The sequence below is a fragment of the Ranitomeya variabilis genome, chromosome 1 (assembly GCF_051348905.1).
Source record: "Ranitomeya variabilis isolate aRanVar5 chromosome 1, aRanVar5.hap1, whole genome shotgun sequence".
Classification (NCBI taxonomy): Eukaryota; Metazoa; Chordata; class Amphibia; order Anura; family Dendrobatidae; genus Ranitomeya; species Ranitomeya variabilis.
This window is the reverse complement of record NC_135232.1, coordinates 955,603,234-955,621,282: the sequence shown is the minus strand read 5'-3', so window position 1 is coordinate 955,621,282 and position 18,049 is coordinate 955,603,234. Positions and strand designations below refer to the sequence as shown.

At 40.8% G+C, this 18,049-nt stretch overlaps 1 protein-coding gene across 3 annotated transcripts in view; it reads right to left on the bottom strand.

Moving 5' to 3' along the window:
- Window positions 1-18,049, bottom strand: part of LOC143792044 (uncharacterized) — a 53,504-nt gene that overhangs the window by 7,759 nt on the left and 27,696 nt on the right. For 2 of the 3 annotated variants that reach the window (XM_077279281.1, XM_077279282.1), the window contains exons 2-6: window positions 14,625-14,701; window positions 7,405-7,469; window positions 6,508-6,577; window positions 2,868-2,959; window positions 1,746-1,818 (exon numbers count right to left, since the gene is read on the bottom strand). In XM_077279281.1, the coding sequence (XP_077135396.1) occupies window positions 1,746-1,818; window positions 2,868-2,959; window positions 6,508-6,577; window positions 7,405-7,469; window positions 14,625-14,701 (377 nt within the window). The remainder of the gene's footprint in view (window positions 1-1,745; window positions 1,819-2,867; window positions 2,960-6,507; window positions 6,578-7,404; window positions 7,470-14,624; window positions 14,702-18,049) is intronic. The other variant, XM_077279283.1, reaches the window with a different exon arrangement.

The following is an 18,049-nucleotide window of genomic DNA, read 5'->3' as shown; positions in this document are numbered from 1 at the left end:
TGTAGGCCAGAAAACTTGCAAAATTGGCAGTGTATCAAATATTTTATTTTCCCCACTGTATATACTTGGAGTAAAATACAGGTTAGAGGGTATAAAAGTCTTATTTTTAAAGGGGTTTTTCAGACTCTAGACAAATTTCTGCAGTCACTGTGTGAGCATGTAAGAGGGTGGTGCTGTTATGGACAGTAAGGAACACGCTGTCACTTTAAGAGACTGCACCCCCTTGTCTGGCGTGGTGGAATGTTCTGTTGGTTGGCAGCAAACAACCAGATCAACGTCTCTTTTTCTGGCTTGGCCAGGGCCTGAACCAGTCCCGGGGGGCCCCCAGCAGTCTAGTACGGTGGTGCGCACGGCTTTCTGCCAGCTCCGGGGTCCTGGAGGTGCTCCTGGAAACTGTAAATCCCTTTCTCGGTATCTTCGTGGCTTCTCAAACTCAGACAGGACAGCCACTCTTGCTGCACCCAGAAAAGTCTGTCAAATTTCACACATTCACTCCGTTATAGGCTGTGGGTCCTCTCATGCAGCAAACAGCACAAAGTTTTCTCTGCAGCAGCTTCAGTTCTCACACGCTGTCCAGGCTCCACCCCCACCCTCTGCTCAGTCCAGTTCATTCTACACAGTCTATTGCAGGGGAGAAGCAGAACATTCCATCACGCCAGACAAGGAGGTGCAGTCTCTTAAAGTGACAGTGTGTTCCTTACTGTCCATAACAGCACCACCCTCTTACAAGTGGGTGGTCAGCTAACTGCAAATGTGCAAATCACAACTGTCAGCTAGATTCTCATTCACTTCTCTCAATGTTCTGTTGAGAAAAGCAGAGGAGAATCTTAACGTCAAGTATGCAGATCACGTAATCGCCTACTCGCACCAGAAAAACGGGAATATTGATGGTGTGCATAAAGAGAGACTGCAAAAATTAGTCTAGAGCATAGAAAACCACTTTAATACTTTTTTTAAATCAATGTCACAAATCATCAAATAACATTGACATATTTGGTATCTTTGAAATCAAAACAACCCATACACTACAGTGAATAGAATATAGAATAAATGGTAAATGGCATGAAAAAATAGCCATGATTGTTTTTTTTAATAAATTAAACCCCATAAAAAAGTTAATACAAATTTAACCCCTAACCGCGTGTTTGGTAAAATTTCATTTTACAAAAATGACAGCTTGATTTGTAAAAAAAAAAAACTTACAGTGAAGCTTACATACAAATTAAAAGGTTATGGCTGCTACATCTATGAATGAGTGAATGAAAAAAATCATCTAAACGTCTGAACAAATGCATCACAAAAATGTGCAGTGTATACCCAAGGTGGGCCTGATGGGGGATGGACACCAGGCGCAAATCCTGCAGCATGTCACAGATAATAGTGTATATACTGTATAATAAAGTACACGAGAAAAAAACATCTACAAACGTTTTGGCCAATGTATTGCATTTTCATCTCATTGCCATTGATGCTAATGTACAATACATGGTCTAAAGTACTGAACATTATATTTACTCTACGAAGATCACAGTTGTAAGACGCATATTAGAAAAGTCATTTATGTTCACATCTCATATTGAGAAATATGTTTCAAAATAAATAATTCTGTAACCTTGGTGATTTGCTAGTAATAAGTGTTATATTTTCAGGCCCAATATTCACACATTTATTTTGCCTCTTTATACTTGTAATTTACTACATGAACTGTACGTAGGAGGTCTTGATGCCATTCATATTAATTTTACCTTCAGGCCGAGCATTTAGTAACCACCGTTGGGCTGAGGGAACATATTCCAGTTTCATATATTGTTCCAATGCCTGTTTAAAATATATAAAATGTTATGAACAGTGAATTATAGAAACTGTGCTGCTTTCTTCAATCAAAATGAACCCCTCTTTCCCACCCAACAAAAAATAAAATAGAAAATATGGAGATCGGGACAGGCCATATAGGTCAAACAACAAGGCTTTAGGTGCATGTCAGGCATTGAAACGGGGCAGTTCATTAGGGAGTTTATTCCAGAAATCTGGCATAAACACCATAATAAGTCCCAACACTGTATTTTCTGCAACTTGGCATATTGGGACTTTTAGCATTTAAACGTCAGTCCTGGCCAGTTATGTCAATATAGGGCATGGGTGGAGCATGGGTAGGAAGTCTGACCCTCAAATTCATCATAAGTTATGCCACTAAAGTGGAGTAGCATACTCCATCAATGTACACCAGCCTCAGGTTTGCATACATTTCTGGCAACTGCAGACTGTAGATTATCATGAGTCAGGACAGTCTACTTAGGTGAGAGCTTCAATAATGAATCACCAAAAAGGCATCTTTACTCCGGGCACATGGATAAAACATAAAATGTTTTCTATTGAATATTGAGTTAAATCATGTTGTAAAAAGTTACATCATAAAATGAAGTTTGGAGCCGAATTTTATGGCGTTACTCTGTTAGTTGTTTTTATTCAACATTCAATAAAGTAGATTTCATGCTTTACTCGTGTGGCTGGACTAAAGATTAATTTTTGGATTTTGATTGGAAAACTACACAAGAACATGGTCTGTGCCTTGAATTAAGCCTAGCTACACCCGTTGAGCTGGTACTGGCTTTGCTTTTATGTCTTAATGAATTGCTCTCAATGTCCTTTCTTTAAACTACTCTTCTTGACATAAATCGGCATAGTGGCCATAATGCATGTCTTACCATATCCTACCCCCCTCCTCAAGAGATGCCCCCTGGTGCACTTATTGTTACAGAAAATTAAGAGTCAGGTAAACTGTTAGATAGTTATAATTACATGTAAAATCAGGAATTACAATGTGAACTTTTGTTTTATCTATTTTACAAAAATATCAAAACTCTTACCTGGTTGAGTAAATTCTTCTTTGCTCTTGGATCCTCACTCATTGCTTGTTTGTCACTTACAAATTTTATCATATTCATAACTGCAGAATAGTCTGTAGTTATCACAAGAAGAATGGATCGTTTAGTAAATATATAAAGATCAGAAAAGGACCAGAAGCTAAAGATTTGGAAAACATTAAAAGCATAAAATGAGAACTAAATGGATAGAAAAGGAATATATAATATACAGATCTGGAGAGGAGATAGGAGTAGATATGTAGAACAGGAACAGAAGGATAGACTACTATGGGAACAGATTAGATTAGTAATGGTATTAAAAAATAATATGAAAGGATGTGAAAGAATAAGATAAAATGGATTACAAAAGATAACATTATAAAGCAACAGATAGGATAGGGTGAATAAGATTGGAAAGGATGGAGGATTAGATGAGATAAGAAAGGATGAAAGAATAAAGGACAGCATAGTGGAGTAATGAATTGTATAAGACTATATATGATAGGGGCAGATAAATTAGGTGTAAATTAGGATGACCTTACCCCTGCTGTATTACAGAACACCAGTGACTGTCTGTCCCCAGTCTCCAACATCATGTCCATTCTCTATCTGAAACTCAACCTTTCCAAAACTGAACTTCTTCTGCTCCCAGTGCCTACTAACTTCCCTATATCTGACATTTCCCCCTCCGTGGGTGGCACCATAATAACGCCCAGCAGCAGTCGTGCTGTCTGGGTGTTATGTTTGGCACCAATCTCTCCTTCACCTCCCATATACAATCTCTTGCCTGTGATGACATGGGATTTTGTGTAAAAAATTGATGGGCAAACAAATTTGTCTGGGCCACCATAACACTTATTATAGAATTTGAAAAAGTCAATTTCCATGAGGCCTTTAGTGTCAATTTGGATTCCTGCACTACCCATGAAATCCGGAATAACAGGCTGATAATTTTCAGGGGCTGGAGTCCACATGGGATTGATTGCAGAAGGGGCTGCCTTAGTCATAGGGAACATTGATGGGGGTCCCTCTTCAATAGATGAGGAGGAGGAAGAAAAATAGAGGAATGTGGGATCTTCCTCACTGCCGGAATCCGTGTCAGAGGCAAGGAAAGCTTACGCCTCCTCTGGTGAATAGTGTCTTCTTGACGAATAGGCCACTTTTATTTTATTCTTCAAAACACTGGGGATGTGTGTGTGCTTTTATACGCGTGTTGTGTGGGGAGTCTGTAAAGGGTACTATTTATTATTGAATTTACTATAAAAAGTAGAGAGAAAAAAAGGGAGAGCAAAAATGTAGAGAAACAAACAGATACAAAAGAAGTAAAAAAAAGTAGAGAAAAAAAGTAAAAAGGAGACATTTAGAAGAAACACTTTAGTCAGCGCTAACTAATCTTTTTTTGTGCAAAAGAAAAACAGACATCACTTAGGCCTCTTTCACATTTCCGTCGTGGGGCCTCCGTCGCAATGCGTCGTTTTGGGGAAAAAACGGATCCAGCAAATGTGCCCGCAGGATGTGTTTTTTCCCATAGACTAGTATTGCCGACGGATCACGACATATGGACATACGTTGCGTCCGTCGTGCACTGGATCCGCCGTGTTTTGGCGGTCCGTCAACACAAAAAAATGTTCAAGGGAACGTTTTTTCGTACGTTGGATCCACCATTTCTGACCGCGCATGCGCAGCCAGAACTCCGCCCCCTCCTCCCCGGACTTTAGAATGGGCAGCGGATGCGTTGAAAAACTGCATCCGCTGCCCATGTTGTGCCAAATTTACCCAGTGGTGTTTGGTAATGATCAATATGGTGGAATTCAATCACTATGTGGGGACGTTATTTAACCTTATGTAGCGGTATTATTGGTAATATTAGTTTGTAGTACATCTTGATTTCTTTTATCTTCAGGCAGGGTCATTTCCTAAATTGTGATCCTCATCTAGGAAAATGAGTATGGGCCTCTATGGACTGTGGGCTTTTGATTACTAGGACTGAACTTCAGTCCCAGTTCGGCCCTGCCGGCAATACATATGCAATGCAAGGTATTAGATCTGTCAGTGTTTCATTTAGAGGAAGCTTATTAGACTTTGCATATGGCAGGGTCTAACAGGCCACTATATCTGGCAGATCCGCAGGTTTTTGTTTGACCTCCGATTTCCAGAGCATTCATTGGTACCACGCGATCACGATATAGTGGTGACGACAGAGTTTAAGAAAGAGAACCTTCTCTATCACAACCCTTTGGATGCTGCGACCAATATTGACCACATAATTGAAAGGGTTCAACAGCCAAAGATGGTGCTGGCACTGGCCCTGGCAGTTGCTGCAAAAGCTTGGCTGTCAGTTAAGCAGAGCTCCACGGGTGATCTTTCAGTTAAGGAAAGCTTCTATACCCACACCATCACCTAGACATGTTAGTTGGTCCATTTGCTGGGACGTTGGAGAGCGAAGCCAGACAAATTCTTCATAATTTACGCCACAAAAGTTCTCAAAGTTACGACAGAAATGTACTTTGGTCCATGGCTGTTGTACAATTCTGATAATGGTGCACATCAGCAGAAAGAGAAGGAGCACCAGTTTCGGTGAATGGGTCCCTTAGTGTTTCCATTTACAGCTATATAGATGTCTGCGCTGGACAACAAGTTACATCTGTTTACAATGCTGGAACTCTTAGACTCTTCAGCAAAGAGGACCGATTTCAGGCAAATCAAATTCAAGTCAAATTTCCTGATATCCACAGGTCCTGTCAAATTTGAACAATGTGCGATTTGATTCTTGTGAATTGTCCTAAAACGGCCATTACTGTTTTACACATTGTAGCAGATTTTATATGTCACAGACCCCATGGTCTCTTTCTCTCCTTCCCTCTCTACTTCCTCTCTTTCTGTCTCCTACTTTCTCTCTCCCCATCACTCTCTCTACTATACTGAATCCAACTGAACGCCTGCTAAGAATTTAGGTAACACAGCACAAAGCGCTCATCACACATCCACACTAACGTCTTTCTTCCTATTAATCTTGTCTCATTTCTCCTCTGCGTTTCTTTTTTCCCACTTATCGTTTCTCTTACAGCTAGTTTGAAAAATTTTAACATTTTACACAATGACTACGGAGAACAGACACAGGCTTCACATGTCCTTAAGGGCATCATGACAACCACAGATTCTCCTACGCCAGAACTGTGCCCGTCTCTATTCACATCTGACTTCCGACTTACAGAAGCCACTTAAACACATTAAAACAAGCATGAAACCTCACACTGCTGGCCATATTATCTCAGCACAATGTAACTACCTGCAATTCCCAGCAATTTTTTTCATCACATATTGAATGTTTTTTGAAAAATTATCAAAAACCAGGTAAATTTGAAAATGTTCTATCAGCTCTACTCTTCAGTGTGCAAACGTAGATTAATTGTAAGTAAGGAACACTTTGCAGCACCTATTGATATGCAGTAAACCTCCCCTGCATAATCTTCTCCGAGAGTCGTTCCCTTAGATCACTTTTCAATATAATGTTGGATTTTCCACAGTTTTTGAGGGAATAATTCATGACAAATAGAACACTAAATAGAAACTCCCTGAGTTTTGCACATTCCCTTCACGTCCTGGACTATGCATAACATGGAAAGCTGAATACACATCTTACCTTCAACATTAGCAAGTTTGAGCCAAGCCTGGGCTGCCATATTGGAGTTTACGTCATTAAATATCTGTACCTGTGAAAGTACAAAACACCCTGTGATGGTTCTTATGTCATTTTCCAACAGGTTATATATATATATACATAACACAAGAACACAATATATATATATACATATATAAAGAGGTCAGCATAAATGAGTACACTTTCTCTGAAAAGTAAATATATATATAACATTTTTCCAGTGGGTTCTAATTTAAAAACTTGGACAGTTTGGCTTCAATGGTCTGTGTATCACAGTGGAAAAGGGAATTAACAGCTCACCTATGTTTTGAACTTGGGATTTTGGAGAGACTGAAGTGGGGGCTGTTGCAAAGTGGTGATCGGTTGAAAAAAGAGGTTCCCCAGTTCAACCCAAAGGGATTTGAGAATGAGTTACCAGTCATTCCATTAGTGAGCTTATTCTAATGACAGGGTGCATACCTCTTACCGTATGTCTCTTCTACGCTGGTTATTGACCAGTTAAAGAGGTTTTCCAATTACAGAACAGTGGACCCCAATACTCTAAAATAAGAAATAGAGAAGGTCTTCACCTCCCTCATGTCCAGCCTCAGCTCTAAGCAGTGATGTGCACTGTCGATGTGATGTCACTGCTATAGGCAAAAACCAAGGCGCAAGCAGTGGAGCGTAGCCGGCATTAGTTTAGGTATTTTAGAGTGTTTGAGGTCCAGTTTCTTGAAAGTGGAAAACACCTTTTAACAGTTTAACTTTTTTTGATCATAAATCAACTTAGAAGTTGGTTTATATGAGAAATTTAAAGGAATACTATTTAAAAATACCCTTTTTGGATGTAAGAAACATTAGAAGTGTGACCTTCAGATGGTTGCATTTGTTTTACCATACCTTGGTCTTGTCTCCACGTTGGAGTTTTTTAGGTCTAGTGGGAGAAATGTTTGTTTGTTCTTCACCTGCAAGAAACCATTTCTTAAATTATTATCACAATTGGTTTACTTACATCTAAAACATCTGGAGCTGAGATGCGTGTTAGGCCGAACGCTATTTCTCCTGACTGCACCAGGTATCCATGTTTATTTAAATTGTGGAAGAGGTAACAGGGACCTGGCATGTTGAAATCCAGCAGTAATCAGAGTGTCTAAGGCTGTCTTCACACTACTTTTTTTTGTTTTTCTTTTTAACTGCTTCAAAAATGCTTGTAAAACAATTATTTTTTGTGTTCATTTACACATTGCTTTTCATATGAAGAGTTGTTTGAGCATTTTGTTTTCCTAAAGGGGCATTGTGGAAAATAAATGCAAGTCAGTTCTTTGAAGAGGATCCTGATGGAATTCATTCTAAGGCGACATTCACATGCTCAGTATTTTACATCAGTATTTGTAAGCTAAAACCAGGAGTGGGTGATATATACAGAAGTGGTGACGTGTTTCTGTTACACTTTTCCTCTGATTATTCCACTCCTGGTTTAGGCCTGTTTCACACGTCAGTGGCTCCGGTACGTGTGGTGACAGTTTCCTCACGTACCGGAGATACTGACACACGTAGACACATTAAAATCAATGTGTCTCTGCACATGTCAGTGATTTTTCGCGGACCGTGTGTCCGTGTGCAAAACACTGAGATATGTCCGTTTTTCTCCAGCAATACAGTCCGCAAAGCATCCCGCACACATGCACACGGAGAACAGTGTGCACTCTCCTCCGTGTGCACTTACCGCCGCAGGAGAAACAGCGCTAGAGTTAAGCGCTGTCCCCCCTGCGTGTGGTGCTGAAGCCGGCATTCATTCCTTCTCCCCAGCGTCAAAAACGCAGCGTTTCCTGAACGTGGACACATACCCTGATCCTTCATATATTCCAAGATGTTAAGATATATTCAGTGCACAGACCTTACCACTCAATGGTATATTCCATGTTGAATTCCTTGAACTAACTTATTCACTATCATAAGCTAACTTTAGAATTCAGCAAGGTAAGGAATTAAATAAAACATAACTTTTAAATTATACCATACAATGTACAAATCCAATATATATATATATATATATATATATATATATATATATATATATATATATATATATATATATATATATATATAACCAATGCAACACATAAAGTGCTAATGCTCAAGATAATCAGTGGTCAAAATAAAAATTGGTTTGATCTCACCAATGTGGTTTTCTTTCTGCCCCAGGCACACAAAACAGGATCAGGAGAGGAACAATGATAGCAGGGGGTGGTTTGAAGTTACTCTTCTCCTCTAAAACTCCTTGTCATGCCCCTGCATTCTGCATTGCTCCTGCCCTTACAAGGGCAGTACCCAAGTACAGCCTGCCCTCAAATTACCCATAGGAATTGTATGGTTTCCCAACGCGTTTCCCCCTCCGTTCAGGGGGTTCATCAGGGAGGGGATTAAATAATATATGGGAATACAGGTTGGACTCTTGGAGTGGCAAGTATACCAAAAAATGAGTCTAATTGGGTCAGTGTCCCTACATGGGATTTGGTCTGCTTCATCATCATGTCCGGTGTCATGTTTTATAAGTTCAGTAGATTCACCTCCCACTACAGAGGCGTCTGATGCCATTTCCAGTCGCTGGAATGCAAGTCCATATGCCTGGAACGCATGCCCCGACAGCAGTGTGGCTTCTGGACCGCCGGAAGATCATGTGATCGCAAATGCTGTCACTTCTGGTCTTTGGATTGCGTTTCTCCTGTGTTGAGACACATACAATTTCCGTAGCATCACTTCACTTCCAGTTCAAAGGTAGATGATGTGACTGGGAATCTCCTCCACATTACATCTCACATATACTGTAATTGAGCCGCACGGAGAAACGTTTAGTGTAAACTGTGGAGTATCTATAGCAACCATAGTATCATACTTATAGGGAAATTCCTATACTGGTAAATCTAGCCCAGACATACACTCCTCTGACCTATTCTATGTTTGACTTTTTCCACAATAAGTGCATAGTAAAAAACAGGGGAGGAGGAGGAAGCTAAACTGAAGTATTGCTGAAGATACTGCTCAGTATAATCAAAGGGAAGGTTACATTGGTCAACACAAAAAAAATCATCAGCAAAGGTAATATGTCTGTTTTATGGAGTTTGATGTGCTGATTCAAAAAATAAGCTTAGTTTTGCTCTATCACATAAAGTTTCTGAGATAGAAGTAATTTTGTTACTACGTTATTTCAGCATTTTCAATGTATGTGGTTTTTTATATGTTATTCTCATTTCTTTGCTTGTCTTACTTAATTGTGAATTTTCTTACAGGGACAACATCATTAAAGGTTTTGGTGAGTTTTATGGGAAGGAGTATTGACAGTGCAGTCAACCAATGACTGCTTCTCAGAAAGTCACATGTTATAGGGAGGAGCTAACTGTTATGAGACGGTAAGGTTTGAGTTAGTCAGAAAAGGATGGTGATGGCAGCAAGGACTTGTATGTGAGACTCTGACAGGAGACAGGCCTCTACAGGGATCTGATTCCTGCCACAGGGAGATAGAACGGAAGGCAGCGGACAGCCGCCATTGTGAGAGAATTTTCACTGCATTTCTGGGAGGGCAAGTCACCTAGACTTGACTAGAGGGAAGAAAACAGCTCAGCCACTGAGGTGTAACTGAGTGAGGGTCTCCACAGAGAGAGAACCTGAAAGCAGCCAATATCACACTGAGAAACTGCCTGTCTGCAAATGTTCATCTGTAAGGAATAGGCTGACCCGTTTACCTCACAACTTTATATAGTTATCTACCAGGTTACCTCCAGTAAAATCAGTTCTAAATACAAGCTGCCTCTGTCATCTCTGGGGAAATATCTACATATAGTTGGTCGGCTCGTCGCATTTTTTTCGAGTTTGTCACCACCATTGAACTGAACTTACTGTTTGATCTGATTTAAAAGAGAAAAATGCCCCAACAGTGTATCAATCCAAACAGATTCTGCTATGTGTATGGTTCTTTTACACCAAAAGGCCAAGTATGTTCAATCACTCATGATAAACCCCTACGTGACATGCGCCGTACTAGTACGGCGCTGCGGGAACTGCATTTGTGCCAGCAGTAGTACTAGTACGGCGCCGTGATCACCGCAGTCTCACGGTGAGAGCCGCGGTGAGCGCGTGCGGGTGTCAGCAGTATGTGACAGCTGACACCCCGCAGCAATTCCCACAATTGGTGCTAGTAGTAGTAACAGCGACATAGAGGGGCATTGGGCAGGGACTCCCTGTGCGCTTCCATCAGAATAACGCGATGTGATCGCGTTATTCTCATGGTCTCCATGGAGACCCTCAGCCCCAAGATGGCCACGGTGTCCTTCTGGGTCCTGCAGTGAGGTGACTTGCGAGCGCCTGCTGAGAACAGGTGTCGGCAAGCCTCCTTTACTGCCTGTCAGATTATGTTCAGCATAATCCTTTAGTTGCTCCAACAAAGATCTTTCTTCCTCCACTACATATAAAGTTGTGATTGATTAAAAACTTTGTGAAAGCCATGGCAAAGACAAATTCACAAGGGTTCCAGTATATTTCACAGAAATTCTCCGGCATTTCACCAGCAAAACTGAAGGAAGGGGTATTTGTTGTTCCTCAGATCAGAGAGCTTATGAGAGATGATGTGTTTGAAGGAACTCTAAATGATAAGGAACTGAGATCTTGGAATAGCTTCAAGTGGATCTGTGAAAACTTCTCAGGAAAGAAAAATCTCCAGAATATGTTGAAGGTATTGAGGAACTGCTAAATGCATTCCAGTGTCTTGGATGTCACATGTCTCAGAAAATGCAGTTTTTGCATTCACATTTAGATTTCTTCCCTCAAAATCTTGGAGATGTAAGCGATAAACAAAGCGAGCGGTTTCACCAGGACATGAAAGTAATGGAACACCGCTACCAGGGTTTTTGGAATGACTCAACGATGGCAGATTACTGTTGGTTATTATATAGGGACAACCCTAAAAAATCATATCAACAACAGTCTAATGTCAAGCACTTTTAATTTTTGCCCATATTTTGGTTTCTATTTTGCATATATAAATCCATTTTAATTGACTGGTTTCATGTATACAATGCCCCTAATATCAATAAATGTACAAAAATATATAAGGACAAGATCAGGATATGTTCAAATATAAGGAAGGGAGAAGGAGGGGTGGCAGGAGAAATATTGGGGGACTTGAATTTTGAATTGAATTTTTGTATAAAGACTACTACAGTTGGAAGAAAGAGATATTCTTTAAAGCGAAGTGTGAGGGGGACATCAAGTTTTATGAGGTTGTGGAACCAATGTGTCCCTTATAGCGCTGTTTCCACAATGGATGGATTCTCTTAGAGGAAGCAACTATAACTAAGTTGTTTTTTGTGTGTCCAAATGGAAGATCCATCGAGACTCCCTCTGCAACACCATCCTGTCAAAGTCTCCTCCTCTAATTAATGGTTTAATTTTGTCAATGCCCATGAATTTGATCATTTTGATATCCACCCCCCCCTTCCATGATGATCATTGACATGTTTCACTAGTGGTGTGTCCCTCTCATTGCGAATGTCCCCCCAAGTGTTCCCCCACCCTTCTCCCGAATTCCCTAGTTGTTTTTCCAAAATATGATTTACGGCATCCGCAAGATGCCTCATAAATAATCCCCTTAGTTTCACAATTTATGAAATCTTTCACTTGGAAAGTTTCATTGGTAATGTCATTGTTGAATTCTTTCCTAGTCTCAATAAATACACATGCTACACATGTGCCACACCTAAAATATGCTAACTTTACAATAAGGGAGATATTAGAGTCAAAATGGATATAGATTAATTCAATTCTCACGCAGTTGATGCTAGGTCCGTCAATGAGCCATAGACAGGTTTAATTCTGATTTTAATAGCATGATATGAATGTAAGTCGTTTTTAGTGATGGGCAAATCTGTGGATGTTCGGGTCTGGCAGGTTCAGCCGAACATCTAAAAATATTTTGCCTTTGGTACCAGAACCAGAATGGTACCCAAACCTGAACCCAAACCACATTCAGATGAATGGGTAGCCAGAACATCTGTTGTTTGCAATGTTGTCATCTGCATAACAGCATGGCAAACCCAGGCTCTGATCTGCGGTAAGATCGTTGCCACTGGTCACAGAGCTGTGGTTCTCATGCTATCAGATGACAGTGATTATCAGGAATAGAGGGGTCCCTCTGTTTTTTTAAATTATTAAAATAAATTATTTAAAAGAAAATACGTTGTGGATTCCCTCATTTATGACAACCAGAAAAGCTAAAGCAGACAGCTGGGGGCTGACTGGTAAGGGGCCATGGATATTTCACCCCCTAGCCTAAAAATAGTAGCCTTGCAGCTGCCCCAGAAAAGGCGCTGTCTTGCTAATCTTTGCTTTGGACAGGTGAGGGATATGGTTGTTTATTTTTTATTTATTTTTTTTACAGGTGACAAGGGCTTCAATGGATGAGGCATAAGTTGAGTAAAACTGTGTTTTTTATTTGTATTTCAAATAAAGGAGCCTGTGTTTTTCTTTCAATTAAAGTACTTTATTTTGACTGTTTCTTTTTTACAATCTAACTATGGGTTTAGTAATGGGGTGTATTATAGACAGCTCTCCATTACTAACCTGTGGACTTGATGTCAGCGGCCGTAAAACAGCTGGCATCAACTCCACAACGATTACCCCACTTGCCACCGCACCAGGTCAAGTGGGAAGAGCAGGGCAAAGATCCAGAATTGGCACATCTAGTAGATGCATGTTTTCTGGGGTGGCTGCAGGCTGCTATTTTTAGGCTGAGGGTAATATCCATGGCCCCTTACCAGCCTGAGACTACCAGCCCCCAGCTGTCTGCTTTAGCTTAGCTGGTTGTCAAAAATGTGGGGAACCCCATGTCATTTTTAAAAATTACTTATTTAAATAATTTTAAAAAACAGTGTGGGGACCCCTCTGTTCTTGACAATCAGCTATGAAAAAGCTGTTAGCTGAGGTTTGCAGCCCACAGCTGTCAGTTTTGCCTGCTCTGGTTATCAAAAATAGAAGAGACCCCACGTAATTTTTTTGTATCATTATTTATTTTTAGCACACGCACCAGCTGATGAATATTCCCATCAGCGGCGCCTTCTCTTGCTGTTATCAGCAACAGGAGGCATAGGCTGATAGGAGTAGTACTATCTCATCAGCCAAAGCATGTAACCAAAGGTAACCTTTTTAGCGCCAGTCACAGCTGCTGGCTCATGCTGTCATCTTACAGCGTGGAAACTGTAGCTCTCTGACCGGCGGTAGTGATTTTACAGCCTATCAGAACCACCGGTGTTTCTCACTCTGTCATCCAGATGTCAGTATGGGAAACACCCGATTTTCAGGGTGATGAACCCAAATAGTAAAATGGACTTCTTGGAGAACAACGTGTTTGGGGTTTTGTGCCAGAACAGTAGGTGTTCCATATGGACCCCGAACTTTACTGTTTGGGTTCACTCATCGCTAGCAGTGATCAGCGAGTGTGCTCGTTACTCGGGATTTACGAGCATGCTCGGGTGCTCTCTGAGTATTTTGGGCATGCTCGTAGATTATGTTTGTGTCGCCGCATCTGCATGATTTGCGGCTTCTAGACAGCCTGAAACATGTGGGGATTCCCTAAAAAACAGACAACCTGAAGACATGCAGGGATTGCCTAACAGCCACAAATCATGTAGCTGCGGGACACCAACATAATATACGAGCACGCCCAAGGTACTCGGAGACCACCCGAGCATGCTCGGAAATCTCGAGTAACGAGCACACTCGCTCATCACTAATCGCTAGTCATATTACTGTATACCAAAGTAATATATAAAAACCCATTTACATATTTGTTTAAAACAATGTACTGTATACATGAAATACATCTTCAAACAGTAGAGATATAAACATTGGATACAAACGTATGCAATGCAGACTTTCATTGGCATAAACACCTGAGTGATCCCCTGTAGTGAAAAAAAGGATTCATGACATACCAAACAATTAGCCCATAGACTATAAGGTACTTAGAGAATATATCTCTACATTTTTTGGGGGGATGGATGAAGTTAGCTAATGTGCATGAAATATGATGGGTTTCTTTGTAGTCATCATTTCCTGAATACGATTACCTTTTTCTTCCAAAGAGATGTTTTTCTTACAGTTGTAATGACCTGGGATGTTATGTAGTGTCGTAAATAAGAATACCCTATAAAAGACATTAAAAAAAAACCATGATCACATGTTTTATTAGATTATAATCTGCTACTAGTATTACCACTGACAGATCTTCATCATGACAGGGTTTTCTGTAGGCATAAAAACTAACAGGCAGGCAGTTGGTAAAAGAGGCAACTACCTAACTGTCCTACCTGGTGCCAGCTCAGAGCAGTCACCGACCGCTCCTGCTGGTGATTTAGCTGCTCTTAGTCATTCTTCCAGTCTGCTCTGTGTACGGGGCGAGACTGCTGGCATCACGCTGATTGACAGCCGGCTCCCCGCAGTTAGGCAATGGGAGCCTAACTGCTCCCATTTGCCCTTTGGGGCAACTGTTTTTCCTTTTTTTTACTTCTATGCCTGTATTTTGGGCTAACATATTTTTTACAATTAGGTTTCATAAAAAATTTGGCAAAATTTACGTTCCATAGCCTCGGTGATGTACGGTCCCTTGCTGGATGCAGAATAAGTAAAATAAGAATTAATCAGGGAGCTCATTCTGAAAGAGAGTTTGTAACTCTCTTATCTATCTTTTCCTGAGCTTTTATGTGCTAATTTTTGATCACAAAAATGGTCAACTTTCTTTGGATGTGATGTGTGGTCATAAATCAGTTCAGAGGAGCTCAGCAAACGACAGATAAAACAGTTATAAACTCCCTGTCATAACAAGCAGATTTGTAGCCAGCAATGTGCAGAGAAATAAACAGGTGTAAAATCTGTTACCAGTTTTTTGTCACACAATTTTCCAGCAGATTAGGCTGGAATAAGACATTGGATCACAGGTATCAAGATCTCATTATATTCAGCTTCCTATGCCCTACATGCCCACATAGACGGCTTAGGGGGCTGATCCTACTGATTCCCTTACAATTACTTTTGGCCATACAGTGTCTACATTCGGTGACAATTATTATGAGCCAGCCAGTTTGGAGCTGGTTATGGTGGAAATGGTGTGTCAGGAATACAACGTTTTGGAGAACCCAATATTAGGGTTGAGCGAAACGGGTCGATCATTTTCAAAAGACGCCGACTTTTGGCTAAGTCGGCGTCTCATGAAACCCGATCCGACCCCTGTGCTTGTCGGCCATGCGGTACGCGACTTTCGCGCCAAAGTCGCGTTTCAATGACGCGAAAAGCGCCATTTCTCAGCCAATGAAGGTGAACGCAGAGTGTGGGCAGCGTGATGACATAGATCCTGGTCCCCACCATCTTAGAGAAGGGCATTTCAGTGATTGGCTTGCTGTCTGCGGCGTCACAGGGGCTATAAAGGGGCGTTCCCGCCGACCGCCATCTTACTGCTGCTGATCTGAGCTTAGGGACAGGTTGCTGCCGCTTCGTCAGAAGCAGGGAGAGCGTTAGGCAGGGTCCACTAACCACCAAACCGCTTGTGCTGCAGCGATTTCCACTGTCCAACACCACCTTCGGTGTGCAGGGACTGTGGAAGCTATTTTTATTTTTTTTTCCCCTCAGCGCTGTAGCTCATTGGGCTGCCCTAGAAGGCTCCGTGATAGCTGTATTGCTGTGTGTACGCCACTGTGGAAACCAACTGCTTTTTTCAAAGCACATATCCTCTTGTTCCTTCCTTTCTGCACAGCTATCTTTTTTGTTTGTCCACACTTTTTATTTAATTTGTGCATCAGTCCACTCCTATTGCTGCCTGCCATACCTGGCTTACATTACTGCAGGGAGATAGTAATTGTAGGACAGTTTTTTTTTTGTTTTTGTTTTTTTTTGTGGGAGATTAAGATTGGCATTTCTGCTACAGTGCCATCCCTGTGTGTGCCATCTCTCACTGAGTGGGCCATAGAAAGCCTATTTATTTTTTCCGTGATTTGTGTTCTAAAATCTACCTCAACACAAAAACACTACATCAATCAGTGGGAGAAAAATATTGGCCTCAGTCAGGGCTTGTGTGCCACTGCTGTGTGTGCTATCTCTCATTCAGTGGGCTATAGCAAGCCTATTTTTTTTTTTTTTTTTTTTTTTTTTTAATATTATTTGGTTTCTAAAGTCTCCCTGAAAAAAAAAAAAAAACCTAAAAAAACAGTGGGAGAGTAATATTGCCCTTTCAGCTTGTGTGCCAGTCTTGACTCCTGGGTGTGCCACCTCTCTCCCTCTCATTCAGTGGGCCATAGAAAGCCTATTTATTTTTTTTTTTTAAATATTATTGGGTTTCTAAAGTCTCCCTTAAAAAACAAAAAATACATAAAAAAACAGTGGGAGAGTAATATTGCCCTTTCAGCTTGTGTGCCAGTCTTGACTCCTGGGTGTGCCACCTCTCTCCCTTTCATTCAGTGGGCCATAGAAAGCCTATTTATTTTTTCCGTGATTTGTGTTCTAAATTCTACCTCAACACAAAAACACTACATCAATCAGTGGGAGAAAAATATTGGCCTCAGTCAGGGCTTGTGTGCCACTGCTGTGTGTGCTATCTCTCATTCAGTGGGCTATAGCAAGCCTATTTTTTTTTTTTTTTTTAATATTATTTGGTTTCTAAAGTCTCCCTGAAAAAAAAAACAAAACCTAAAAAAACAGTGGGAGAGTAATATTGCCCTTTCAGCTTGTGTGCCAGTCTTGACTCCTGGGTGTGCCACCTCTCTCCCTCTCATTCAGTGGGCCATAGAAAGCCTATTTATTTATTTTTTTAAATATTATTGGGTTTCTAAAGTCTCCCTTAAAAAACAAAAAATACATAAAAAAACAGTGGGAGAGTAATATTGCCCTTTCAGCTTGTGTGCCAGTCTTGACTCCTGGGTGTGCCACCTCTCTCCCTTTCATTCAGTGGGCCATAGAAAGCCTATTTATTTTTTCCGTGATTTGTGTTCTAAATTCTACCTCAACACAAAAACACTACATCAATCAGTGGGAGAAAAATATTGGCCTCAGTCAGGGCTTGTGTGCCACTGCTGTGTGTGCTATCTCTCATTCAGTGGGCTATAGCAAGCCTATTTTTTTTTTTTTTTTTAATATTATTTGGTTTCTAAAGTCTCCCTGAAAAAAAAAACAAAACCTAAAAAAACAGTGGGAGAGTAATATTGCCCTTTCAGCTTGTGTGCCAGTCTTGACTCCTGGGTGTGCCACCTCTCTCCCTCTCATTCAGTGGGCCATAGAAAGCCTATTTATTTTTTTTTTTAAATATTATTGGGTTTCTAAAGTCTCCCTTAAAAAACAAAAAATACATAAAAAAACAGTGGGAGAGTAATATTGCCCTTTCAGCTTGTGTGCCAGTCTTGACTCCTGGGTGTGCCACCTCTCTCCCTTTCATTCAGTGGGCCATAGAAAGCCTATTTATTTTTTCCGTGATTTGTGTTCTAAATTCTACCTCAACACAAAAACACTA